Raw genomic sequence first — 12885 nt, 5'->3', positions numbered from 1 at the left:
AAGGGTTGTGTCTAAAGTAGATCATTTTGGCTACTGTCTTAGAGACAGCAGGATCATCAGGGTTAGGCCTGTGAGCGCTGGAGGAGGTGGAGATGACTTGGTTTTGAGATAGCAGATGAAAAAAAATGTAAGCTTCCAATCCTAATTTTTACCCTCGAAACAGTCAGCACCAGGAGCAAAGCTGTGAATGAAGCGGACTTAAAGATTGTTTCACAGGGCTCTGGACTTAGCTCTTAGGAAATACTTTAATCTAAAGCAACCCATTTTTCTCTCCCTTTTCGTTTTGCTTGAATTTGGGGAAGAGCGATGGCAAATGACTTTCAACAAGGGTGGTAGTATGTGTGGATGCGTTCACTGAGAACAATCGTTCTCCAATCCCGGTTTAACTTCAAGCAAGCACTAAGCAGCTTCACCAGTAGTAGCACGTCTCGATCCTAAAATCCGCAATCATCCCCTGCTCCGATAACTTGGGGCCAAATTCCTTGGGAATAACCCGCTTCCTAAAAAATAAACAAACAACCCAAACAACAACAAAACGAGTTGCATTTCCGCGTCCAAACGGGGGCGTTATGGGTTCCTTCCCGCCTCCGGGATGCCCAGGCCCGGCTCGCACTCTCGCATTTCCCAGACAGCGGCTGCCCGCGTCCCAAGCCAGCTTTTGTGTGCAGCGTTTGCTCCCCGCCACTAGGACTCCAGGGCACACGGTGGCGACGAGGAATCTAAGTCAATACCCGCTAAAGTTCTCAAAGGCACTTCAACCCCGCCTCCACGGCAGGCGCCATCCCACCGGGAAGCAGCAACGGAGACACCGTAGTTTCCGCCATTCCGTCTTTCCCCTGCACTTTGGGTTTTTCTCAGAGCAACGCTCACCGGCGGGACCAGCCACCGGGAGTCCCTCTGTCCGCGCCGCAGCGCTCACCCCCGCAGCCGGGGACGCGGGCAGCACAGAGCCCGGGTCCCCCTCTCCCGCCGCAGCGACTCCGGCCTCTCTGGCCTGTGCCCTCTCGATGGTATGGCGCGGCCGCAGGCCTCGCGCGGCCTGGTCGCCAGGGGGCGCGCTGGCCGGCGCCGCCGACTCTGAGTGCGCGGCTCGACCGCGTCCGCCATATTGGATGCCGCAGCCGCCGCGGTCAGCGCTTCCTCCTGTGTCTTCGCTGCGCGTTGCAGGTTCCCGCGGCCTAGGCGGCAGGGAGGTGACACAGGAGCCCGTGGGAGGAAGAGGAAGGAGGAGAAGGGGGTGGAGAGTGGAGGGGGCCGAAGCTTGAGTGTGGAGGCCGCTTCCGAGCGGGGCGGAGAAGCAGAGAAGGCGCCGCGCCAGCCCCTCCCCCGCCGCCGACCCGCCCCGGCGGCCTCGGTCCTGCTCGCTGCGCCCGCCCCGCGGCCATGCCGGGACCTCACCGGCGCTGAGGAGCGTCTCCAGCTAGCCGTGCTCCGCGGCCTCCTGGGCCCGTCGCCCGCCCTTCCGCACGCAACGCGCCCAGCCGCCGCCTCTTCCTTCGCCGGGCCCCGGGCCTCTGCGCAGACAACATGGAGGCCGTGAAGACCTTCAACAGCGAGGTTCGTACCGCAACCCGGCCTCCCCGCCAGGCCCGGCCCGGGGCTCGCGTGCCGAGCAAGGGCGCGGGCCGCACGCAGCTCCCCCGGGTTGGGCGACGGTGGCTGGGCGGCCGTGGGGGAGGGGAACGTCCCGCGCCCCTCCCCGGGCCGGCCTGAGGGAGGGCCAGGGGAGGGCCGGTCCCCGAGGCGGCCGCGCCACGCTCCCCGGTGGGTTCCACAGAGGCCTTTCCCTCCCACCCGCTCCCGCGCCCAGCCCGTGGCCTTGCAGGGTCTGAACTGTTGCAGGACATCACTCTGCAGGTCCTCCCGGGTGACTGAGGAAGCTGACACACGGATGCGAGGCCCTGGAGAGGACCCACGGGGTGGTGATCCGCGGTCACGTTACACGTAGTGTTTATTATTGAGGTTCTGTTGACTAGGTGACTTGCCAGCCAGCCAGGGACCTCGCTAATTGGATGGTTGGTAGGGAGGCAACATCATTCTGCAATCTCTCCCTCCCTTTTCTCTTTAAAAAATTCTGCTTGCCCTTCTGATCATCTGTTAGGGATAAAGAGACGAATATTAGGGAGACGTTGTGCACCCAGAAGGGGGGAAGAAGCTGGGAGAGTCATTTGCCACGGGTTCAGTGTCAGGCTAAGCAGATTTTTTTTTTTAATGTAGGTGTCCATTTTTTTTACTGTTTACTGAATTTACTGATCTGATTGGAAGACAGGCTTTGAAAACATACAATTTCTTTTTAAGGAATAATAGCTATTCGGATATTAAATGTAGCAAATACAGGGTCAGCATTATCTTGTACCTTTTAGAAATGCATGCATATTTAAATGCATGCTAACTAATTAGCATAGTTTTCAGAACTTTTGATTTGGGAGTGTTAATGCTCAGTAATAAGACTATTAATGTCTTAAGCACATGAGTTTTTAAAATAGTATTTGTGGATGTCCAAATGGGACAGCACTCTTAAATGCCTTTTTGCAGTTTCATCTTTTGTTTTGTTTTTTGTTTATGGTAGGTAGCATTGGGAAATGCTGCAAAAAGGGTTGTTGAAAGTTAGATAAAGTTCTCGAATATGCATATTACTTTAAGTAGTGGTGAACTTCCTGATACTGACCAATTCTTTTGGAAATCTTGTGAATTTATAACTGATAATATGGACAGTTATCCTCTTAAGAAACTTAATTCTCCCTCCCAATGATATATATTTAGGATATGGAATAAAAGTTTAGTGAAAATGTAATTAGCTATTTTTAATATTTTGTAACTGTATAAGAAAAAGCCGTGTTGCTTTTTTATTTGCTGCATACCGTACTAATAATCACGTTCTTTACTTACAAAGAAGTCCTTTCTTCTGTGGGCCTGGTGGTGAATGCCTTTGATGATGCTAGTTCTCAAGAAAGGCAGAGGAAGGTGGGTCTCTGGGAGTTCAGGGCCAGCCTGGTCTACATAGAGAGTTCCAGGACAGCTAGAACCATAATAGAGAGATTGTCAAACCAAAACAGCAGCAGCAACAAGAAACCTCTTATTTCCCAATTACTGAACTCAACCCTTTTCCCTTTTCCACTGTGCTTAATTCTCTTCTTTGTTTAGGACATTCCTAAGGTGTCTGCCCTCCTCCCCACAGTGATAGGTGTAAACAAGTGTTAGTGCTCCGAGAGCAGGCAAGGGTAGTGTGGAGAAGGACTGTGAGGTGGGCTGTGTTGGAAGGATAAGGGCTGATGGTGTGTGTCTTCTGGAGCAGTCATCACCGTAGCACTGCTTCCTGCCCTTCCTGTTTCCCTGAGGATTTCAGACTACTTAAATCTTTACCTTCTATCTTGATAGGATGTTACCAGTTTGAAGTGGAGTTAGTTTAAAAGTAGAGGTTGGACTCAAAGTTGAGGAGCAGTACCCTAGACTGGAAGTTGTAGGCAAGGGTCCACAGCTGAGATAGATGTCCCAGTCCTCTTTATTTTGGGAGAGGTCCTCACTAAGATTGCCTAGGCTGGTAACACTTGAGCTCACTCTGTAGTCCAGGCAGGAGTTGTATTTATTATGTGATACTCCTGCCTCAGCTTCTCTGGTAGCAGGATTATATAGGCTTGCACCAGGCTTGGTTCTGTATACTTTGTTTAAGCACAGAATGTATAGCCTTGGTTAATGTAGAAAAGAAAAAATTGATTCTAACGTTTTGCATATATGGCTGCTGTGGTGCATGTTTTGTTAATGCAATTGAGCACTGGAGTAGCTCATTCATTACTGTTCTATTAAGTCGGGTTTTGCAAGGTACAAAAAAGAGAAGGAGTCTGATTACAGGCTTGGGAGGAAATCATGTTTTCAAGTGCTCACAGTGAATTTGGCTTTTAAAGCATCAACATTTAGCTCATGGTAATAATAACTATTATTAGTATTGTTGAGACAGGGTCTTACTGATGTCTCAGCTTCCTGAGTGCTGGGATTACAGGTGTGTGGCACACTCCTGGCTAGCTCAAAAAAGTATCATTACTATTTGGTAGCAAGACATTTTTAAACCTTCAAATGCTTAAAACATGAAAGTTGGGTGTCCTAATACACACTTTGTAATTCTAGCACCTAAGAGGTTGAGACAGGAGGATTGCTCTGAATTTGAGGCTGGTCTGGGCTATATACTTTGTTCTACACCAGACTAAGCCATATTGCACAATCCTATCTGAAACAAAAGCAAAACAAATAGATGTTTAGAATAAGAAATGTTAGCAAAGGCTTGCTAATTCTCAGGCCTTATAATTATATCCTATATAATTATATAATTCTCAGTCTTATTTTATATTCAGCAGAGAACATTAGCTTGGAAATAGCATGCTAGAGATTGTGAAGCTAAGAATACAGTTTTTTTATTTATTTAAAATTAATCTGCAAACTGTGAATGAATTTCAGTCTGAGTTATCATCTATCATCTTCCTCCTAATTTCTCAAAGGGCTTCTCTGTCCTTCACCACTATATTAAAGATTATTATATCAGGAGAGCCTTTGTTCAAGAATTTTGGAGTAAATTCCTTCTCATTATCCTTAGCTGAATGAGGTTTAGTCCCATGGCCTTTATTGTCAGTTCTGATACAGTGAGAGAAAGTTTGTTCTTACTTTATTCTCATGAGGATCAGAGTGTGAGGGGAGCAGCTAAAGCAGATGGAATGATGTGGAATTAGTGTGAAGGACTCTGTTTGCTTAGTCAGTTCTTACAGAGACTTGGAGTCCTCACCTACTGAGAAGGACAGCCTAATGGCAGGACTGCTCTGAGTGTGGGAGCATCTGCATGTGAGCAGCTATGTGTACTGTGCTGAAGGCTACTATCTGGAGGCCATGCTAATAGGGGCCTCCTCTCTCATGCCTTGGTTTTGAAAAGGGAAAGGGAAGGGAATGGCTTTATATGATAAATACCTTCTTTAGAAAATGTCAGTGCAATTGGGGAAGAAAATTTAAAACTCACTGTTTAAGGTAATATGTGAAAAGTGTAAGAGTGGGTTAGCAGTGGTTATGTCTCGACAAAACTAGAGGAAGGGAATTATTAGTTAAGTATTTATTAGTCATTTAATTTAAAAATTAAAAAAAAACTAGTATATTTTTCACACATCAAAAAATTCTTAGTAACTCTTTAACATAGTAAGATCTTTGTTGGCGATGGATTTTTGTAGCTGGTTTTTAATAGCTGCTTATGGTAGTGTAGACCACTTGGCCCATAACATACTTCATTTTTCTTGCTCTGAATGGGCTGAGTAGGCAGTAGGACGTCTATGGATTTAAAATGCTGGAAGATTCATTAAGGCTAAGTCTTAGATTTACCTCGGTTTCTAAGTTCTGACAAGATTCTTTTATCATCTTTCTAAAAATCGACCAATCTTTTTAAGATAGAGTATTGATAGTCCACCAATAGTAGGCTTTTGACGTAGAGCATTGGCTACCTCAGCTGGAACTGTATGTAGAGGAGGCTAGTCTAGAATTTGGAAGACTTCTTGCCTTTACATCCCCCATGTTTGAAGTGAGGTCACAGGCTCGTGCAGCATATCTGGCCCTGGTTATCCTTGTTAGGGTGTCTGTGGTGGTCTTCTGACTTTGGCATTCTTTGGTTAATTGGATCTCTTTCTCTGAAAGATACACACTTGGAAGACTTGCTCTAATATCCAGTACATTTTCTTAGTCTACATTTCACTTCCAGCTTTGTATTCTGAGGGGTGGTTTGTATAAATAACTACAGAACTTTTTGTAACCTTCCCATCAGTATCTAGTAGTAGCCATGGGTTGGTTGAAGCATGAAACGTGTAGAATAACATGAAACATTTGCTTTAGGTTTGTAAACTTTTGCTCTATGGCTCAGGAAAAAACACTGATGGGAAGCATTTGCAGAACATTTCTCTTTATTTTCATCTTTTAGAGCTGTGTTACATTTTCTCTGTTGTCTTGTTTTGTAGGGGAATAGTATGGTTTGGTTAATAGAATCAGGCTGTAGTTTTCTTTCCATGTTGTTGAAATTTATTTAAAGACGGAACATACTTAGTGCTTTAAATTAAGGAAGCCCTCACTAACAATCCTTCTTTCGCTCCAGTGGCGTAGATTGTGCTTCCTGACTTGGCCCTGCTCTTAGTGGAAGCTGTAGCTGCTGTGTGGAGCACTCGGAGTCCGTCCTTCAGCAGCAGCTCTGCTTTTACTGACTAGGTGCCGTGTAGCTCTCTCTCTCTTGGTGGCATCCAACTCTGTCTTTAGCTTATCAATTTCTCATATGGGAGGAATAACAATCTTGTTGAGAATTATGGATTTAGGTTTCATTCAGTTGTCTTACATTCTGTACTTCGCATGCGATGATGACTTTACTTTTAAGCACTTAGTCTTTACCGCCGTTACAAGCTCAGTGAGAACAGTGCCAGCATTGCTTCAGATCCTCAGTGCACAGGGCACTGTAGAGTACATTGTAGAGCCACAGGCCTGTCTGTGTCAAGTAAACGGGGAAGGATGCTATACTTGGTAGCTGGTGATGGTAGCTAATGTTTCTGCACATTTGCTTTTAAAATACAGAAGGGATTTTCTTTTCTTGTACTTGAGTATTTGGTTAGTGGGAACTCTTCGACTTAATTGAATACAGTTATGTTTATGAGGAACAAATACACCTAAGCATTGCTTTAAATGTAATTTTTAGGACATTGTAGAAATATAGATTAAGTGAAAAATTTAAGTCAGAACTCTTTTATTTTTAATTTTCACCAAAGTATGGGGTGAAATGGAGGGGGTAGTTCTCTGCTGAGGGTTTCAGTTAGGGCAGATCATAGTTTTATGTTGGGTAGTAATTGTGTTCAAGGTGTTTTGGATTACTGCTGTAAAATAATTAAACAATTCTATTCTTACAGTAATAAAATTTAGACTATAAGAGTGACTCAGATTGAGTAGATTTTTGATACTGTGTGATTTGAGTGTATATAATCTCAACAATTCAGGATCACAAAAAGTTGTCACTTGAAATTCATATGTTCTAGACTAGCATTAGGTTTGTTAGAGTAATTCTGTTGATATTTAAGGGACTTGTATATCTTCACTTTCCTGAACAGTCAGTCATATTTTATGATCATTTGCAATACATAATTTAGAATTAATGATGATTTCATTACTTCCATATGTGATTTCAGATATCTCTTTCTAGGGCCAGATTTGCTGTTAATGGACAGTTTCTAACTCATAGTATTTATGACGAAAATGTAATCAACCATGACCTTGAACACTGGCTGAGCTCAGACTCTAGTGAGCTCATTTTGTCTGTTTTTGTTTTCTCAACATCTTTCTCTACTCCTCTCTCTCAGGATTGTGCCTCTACTCCTGCTTGTACAGACTGCTTTCCAGCAGCATGGACACAAGAAGCATAGTAAGATGACTGTACCCACATAAGGCAGGCTTTGGGGAAATGTTAGGTATATTGTGGTAGTGAAATTCTGTATTGCTTGTATGGGTAGTACTTGGGAAGCAGATAGAATTTGCCACTTACAACATATTAGTACTTTTATAAAGATCATCTAGGGAATAAAACTTAATTGCTTTATAAGAAATGTTGCTATATCTTTAAAATGGGGAAGAAGTTACTGGGCTTAATGAGCATGTGCCATAGATTGCATTAAATTTACTTGCATTCTGTACTACATAATTTCACTACATTTTTGATACCAATTTTAATATGACCTACTTACCTCATAATTTAATGGTTGGAAATAAATTAATGAGGTGTGCTATAGGAGTAGAGGAACAAACTAAATCAGATTTTATATTTTTCTAATAGAGGGGTAAGTTATGGTGCGGATGTCTGAATTTAAAGAAGTTAGGACTGGTGAACAGTATTCTGTAGCCTGGGGTTGCTTACAAGATCTGTCTCAAACTTGATGGGAAACATGGTGTTTGGTCTTTGTGATTTACATTTTATGCATGTATTTCATTTTATTAAACTCATAAAACCAAGTAAAGGTGTAGGAATGGTTTATAAGTGTACCCACTGTGGGTCATGAGCTAGGAGTGAGAAATAGATGGTGTATCTTCTCTGAGACAGCACTGATGAGGGAATGTGTGTCAAGCAAGTGCTTGCAGCCTGCACCTTACCTTGTTTGCCACTTCTATAGTTTGATTTTGAAAGGGCTATGATTGCATTCTTTGATGTATTGTTAGTTATTTAGTGACTGCTTACCTTGTACCAGGAAGTTGCCTATCTTCTTAGATATGGTGATAGCCAGAAAAACAAAAGACTCCTCTCAGAGGTTACGTTCCTGTGCCCTTTTTTCCTCAGCCTTCCTGCAGAGCCAGGCAGGCAAGGCAGGCAGGCAGGCAGGCAGGCAGGCAGGCAGGCAGGCAGGCAGGCAGGCAGGCAGGCAGGCAGGCAGCAGGCAGGCAGACCTGTTGGTTCCAGCATTCTTGGCTTCTGGGATCTTTCTTTCTAGGCCCAATTCTGCTGGCCAGCCCAAGTGCTTCCCTCCTAGAACCAGATTGCTCTGCCCCTGCAGGGCTGGCAATAGACTCAGCAGGGAGGTGGCCAGTTGTCCCAAGAGTGGGGTATGTGACCATGCTGCTGAATCTTATTTGAAAATTACTGACAGTATTAAAAAAAATTCCTTCATTTGTTTTTTTTTAAATAACAGCTATTATAAGCTGCAGTTTTAAGGGTCAGTTCTTCTGTAATTGAGATAGAGTTACTCCATGGGTAATGTCTGTTAATGGGCAACAAAAGCTTAAGTTTTGGAAAAGTAGTCGATTTTTATTTAAAATATTTCCCTTGATCTAACACCTTCTGAAATTGGTGTGTTCCTTAGAGGTCCTTTTCTTCCCTACAGCCAAAGGACAAAACTCTTGAAGTCATATACTTTTGTGTGTACAGCTTGGGAATACGGTAGACACCTCTGCATGGTGACACTGGAAAGAAAGATTGCCCCAAACTGCCTCAATGGCTTTCTTTAATGTACTAATGTGGTTTTGATGCCATAAAGTTGACACAGCATTGGGATTAATCAAGTAGTTCAAGTGTTCAGTAAAAATCCTCCCAGAAGTTTTATTTCTTCAGACTGAGCCTAGGGCCTTGGGCAAGGTGAGCTCCTCAACACTGAGCTCGGCTGTTAGCCATGAAGTAATTTTTATTTAATCTTTTCTCCCTTTAACATAAATATTGAATTCAAGTAAAAATTTTGCAGACAATACCTCTATATATTAAATTATCTTTGTAACACCTGTTCACTTTGTTGGAAATGTCTAGCTTACATGTTTTTTTAGAACTTTTATAAAAATGAGTGACTTTTATAATAGTCATCCCTGGAGGTCTGAGGGGATTGATTTCAGGACAACATCCTCTCCTCCTTTGCAGATACTCAGTTCTTAGATGTTTAAGTCTCTTACAGAAAAAGGCATATGGTTTGCATATAACCTATTCTCATATTCCTATAATTTACAGTTATGTCTAGATTACATCTAATACTGAATACAGTGTAAACACCATTTACGAAATAGTATTGGTTAGGGAATAATAGGAAAAGCCTCTATGTGTTCTGAATGAATAGTTTTCCTGATGATTTTTAAGCGGTAGTTGAAGTCATTGATGCAGAGGCCACAGTTATGGAGGGACGCTTGTGTTTATTGTGTTAAACTCTTCCTTTTCCCAAAAAGTTAGTATTTTTCAGCCACTCTTTAGAACAGTGTGAAAGGCTAGGAGGGTGCTTTTCATGTGCAGATGGGAAACTGAGGTTGACCCTGTGAAAAGCACTTTGAAGGTACTGAACAGAAACAGACAGGTGTGATTTAGCCCTATACAGATATCCTCGCCCTTTGGGTTCTTTTGTTTTTATTTTTTAATTTTTAATGGTGGAAACAAAAATACACCTAAAAGTAACAATTTTGGAAAAACCTATTTGTTGTTCCTTATCTTGTATCATTCTTCAGGCTTGACCTTGGCCTCTCCCTTGTGTTTCCTAGCTGGGTCTCTAAAGACATCCTTTTTGACAACAGTTTTGTTCAAGAGGATACCCACAGTGTACCTTGTGGGTAAGAGGGATCGTAGTTACAAACTTCCATAAAGGTTTAGATCTTTTGGCATTTTTCTTCTTGCCCATGACAGTTAATACTTTCTGAGGATAGAATTGAATGTCCCATTTCTGCAGAGAACAAAGACAGAGCTGCTCAGAAATTTGTAAATTGAAAGGTTCTGAGTTGACTTTTACGGACGAGCCATGTCCTAGGCTCTCAACTTCAGAAAGCTGGCTGCCAGTAAGCCATAGCCTACAGGTTCTGCTTGAAGGACTCTGCTTGTCTTGAAGGGTTCCAGAGGCTTAGAGTCCAAACTCATCCAGTAACTCGCCCATGGGGTATAATGGTGGGGGACTAAAGGACCGTCTGCAGCAGGCCTTTGCCAAGGGACCCATTGCTCTTTAGTGACTTTATTGGCGTCATATCTACATACAGTTCAGTTTTTCTTAATTATTTGAACCATACCCATTGGAAAGCTGGAAGGAAAAAAGATCTAGGTGCAAGCTTTATTCTTTTTTATTATTTTAGGTATTTGAGTGCTTTGCCTGTCTGAATGCATTGAGTGGGTACCTGACAGAGTCTGGAGTTAGAGATGACCGTGAAACCCTGTGTGGGTGCTGAGGATTGAGCCTGAGCCCTCCGAAGAGCAGTACTCTAACTGCTAAGCCATCTTTCCAGCCCAAGAGTCTTTGTGTTAAACACGTGTACTTTCTACACGTAACACACAAACACAATTTTTCCTGAATATTTGAGAGTAAATTCTAATCCAGAGTGCCAGTTACCTTTGAATAGCTCTTTATTTTCCTTTAAAAGAATATTTGCCTAATCATACTACAATGTTACTGGTTTGTTCAATATTGATGAAATTATTGTTGGAAATCTTTTCTAAATTTCATTATACATCGTACTCATAGTCGTTCTTACAGAATAATTCTATATCATGTCTTAATAATTGTCTCACCTTTTTTAATTTGAAATAGTTACTGGTTCTTTTCTATGAGCTTGAGGTGGTAGTGTTGGATGACAGCAGGACGATTTAGAATTCTCTCCATATTGTCTTGTCTGCTGCATAGGTTCATGTTCTGCATCTTTGTCTGGAGTCCTTCAAAAGTAACATTGCGCATCCTCACTTATGACCGTCTGTGTCATTAGCAGGAATGGGGGCTCTTGGCTACACATTTTTTTGCTTTCTTTACCTTTGTACCATGTCTCTCTTTTTTAATTTTTTTTTAAGATTTTTTTTAATGTATATAAGTACACTGTAGCTGTCCTAGACAAACCATAAGAGGGTATCAGATCCCATTACAGATGGTTGTGAGCCACCATGTGGTTGCTGGGAATTGAACTCAGGACCTCTGGAAGGGCAGTCAATACTCTTAACCACTGAGCCATCTCTTTAGCCCTTGTACCATGTCTCTTATTGGGGAGATATTTTGATGAAAATATAAAAAAAAAATCACCAAAATTTTGCCTACTTGTTTGAGCATACATTTATTTCTTGTCTGGGTTGGTTAGTAGTAATATAATCAAGTGTATTTTTTAAGTTCGTTGTGCTTATTTCTTTGCATCCATGAGAGCTTTTTCTTGTCTCATATAATTGTATGCGTTGTTGTAAACTAAACTCATGAATTCTTTTTTATTCATTGGCCTTTAAAGATCTTCCACAATTCGTTTTAACCCATCAGAGCTTCTTCAAGCTGACCATGGGCACTTTGATAAATGCTGGTCAGTTTTTGGAATAGTCCCCTATTTTCTAACACAGTGAGATATTTCTTCCCAAACCTTCACTGGCCATTTCTCCAAGATGCCCAAGCTTCTTTTGGTAGCTATATGTGTGTTGTCAGATCAAGCTAGACATTTTATTTTACACACTTACAATTCTAGACACATCTACAAAGCCATGAGTTCATCAGACCTTCCCAAACTCCATATGTATTTACTTTCCCTCATACTGAGAACCCTGGCTTCTATTATCTACAGCAGTGGTTCTCAACCTTCCTAATGCTGTGAGTCTTTAATACAGTTCCTCATGGTGTGGTGATCCCAGCCATAAAATTATTTTCATTGCTACTTCATAACTATAACTTTTGCTACTGTTATGAATTGTAATGTAAATATCTGATATGCAGGATACCTGATGTGACCTCTGTAAAAGGTTCATTTGACCCCCGAGGGGTCAAAGCCTACAGACTGAGAACTGATCTATAGTGTGCTTATAATTGATGTCATTCAGTGGACTGGAGGGTGAGATCTCACACTTTATTTAGGTTACATAACTTCTGAGTAGCTGAATTAGTACAAATTAGTAGCCTTTTTTTCTTCTTAGTCTCATTTGTCTGTCTCTGTACTCAAGGTGGAGCTCACACTCACTATGCAGCTAACTTCCTGCCTCAGCCTCCTCAGGACTAGAACTATAATTCTGTGAACCACCATGCCCAGCTACATTTATACACTTATGTAATTCACTGTTCTTGTTTAATGGGATGGATTATTTTTTTAAGTGACAGTCTCACTAGGTATTCTTGCTGGTCTGGAACTTACTGTGTAGACCAGGGTCTTCAAACTCAAGAGATTCACTTGCTTCTGCCTCCTGACTGCTAGAGTCTAGGTGTGTGTTAGCACACCTGTCCAAGATGGGTCTTTTTTAAAAAATGTGACTGCTGTCAAAGGAAGTTGGGACAGAATATCAGTTATGCAAGGAGAGATGTGGCCTACCACTCAGTACAGTTAGACAAGACCCTGGAGGATCACTTAGCTATTCATCCCAGTGCATATGTTTGTAATCTTTCTTTTTAACCTACATTTAGTTGATTCTTTTAAAAAATAGAGGTAATAGTAGCT

The 12885-nt window shown here is 42.3% G+C and overlaps 1 protein-coding gene across 5 annotated transcripts in view; it reads left to right on the top strand.

The window, feature by feature from the left end:
- Positions 1–1112: 1112 nt before the first annotated feature.
- The window catches only part of Scaf8 (SR-related CTD associated factor 8), a 128832-nt gene continuing 117059 nt past the window's right edge, over positions 1113–12885 (top strand). For 3 of the 5 annotated variants that reach the window (XM_032894760.1, XM_032894762.1, XM_032894764.1), the window contains exon 1: positions 1311–1557. In XM_032894760.1, coding sequence (XP_032750651.1) covers positions 1528–1557 — 30 coding nt within the window. In that variant the 5' untranslated portion in view covers positions 1311–1527. Of the gene's footprint in view, positions 1249–1310; positions 1558–7355; positions 7418–12885 lie in introns of those variants that run through there. The other 2 variants (XM_032894765.1, XM_032894763.1) reach the window with 2 other exon arrangements.

Source organism: Rattus rattus, chromosome 2, assembly GCF_011064425.1.
Source record: "Rattus rattus isolate New Zealand chromosome 2, Rrattus_CSIRO_v1, whole genome shotgun sequence".
Classification (NCBI taxonomy): domain Eukaryota; kingdom Metazoa; phylum Chordata; class Mammalia; order Rodentia; family Muridae; genus Rattus; species Rattus rattus.
This window is presented reverse-complemented; position numbering and strand designations above follow the sequence as displayed.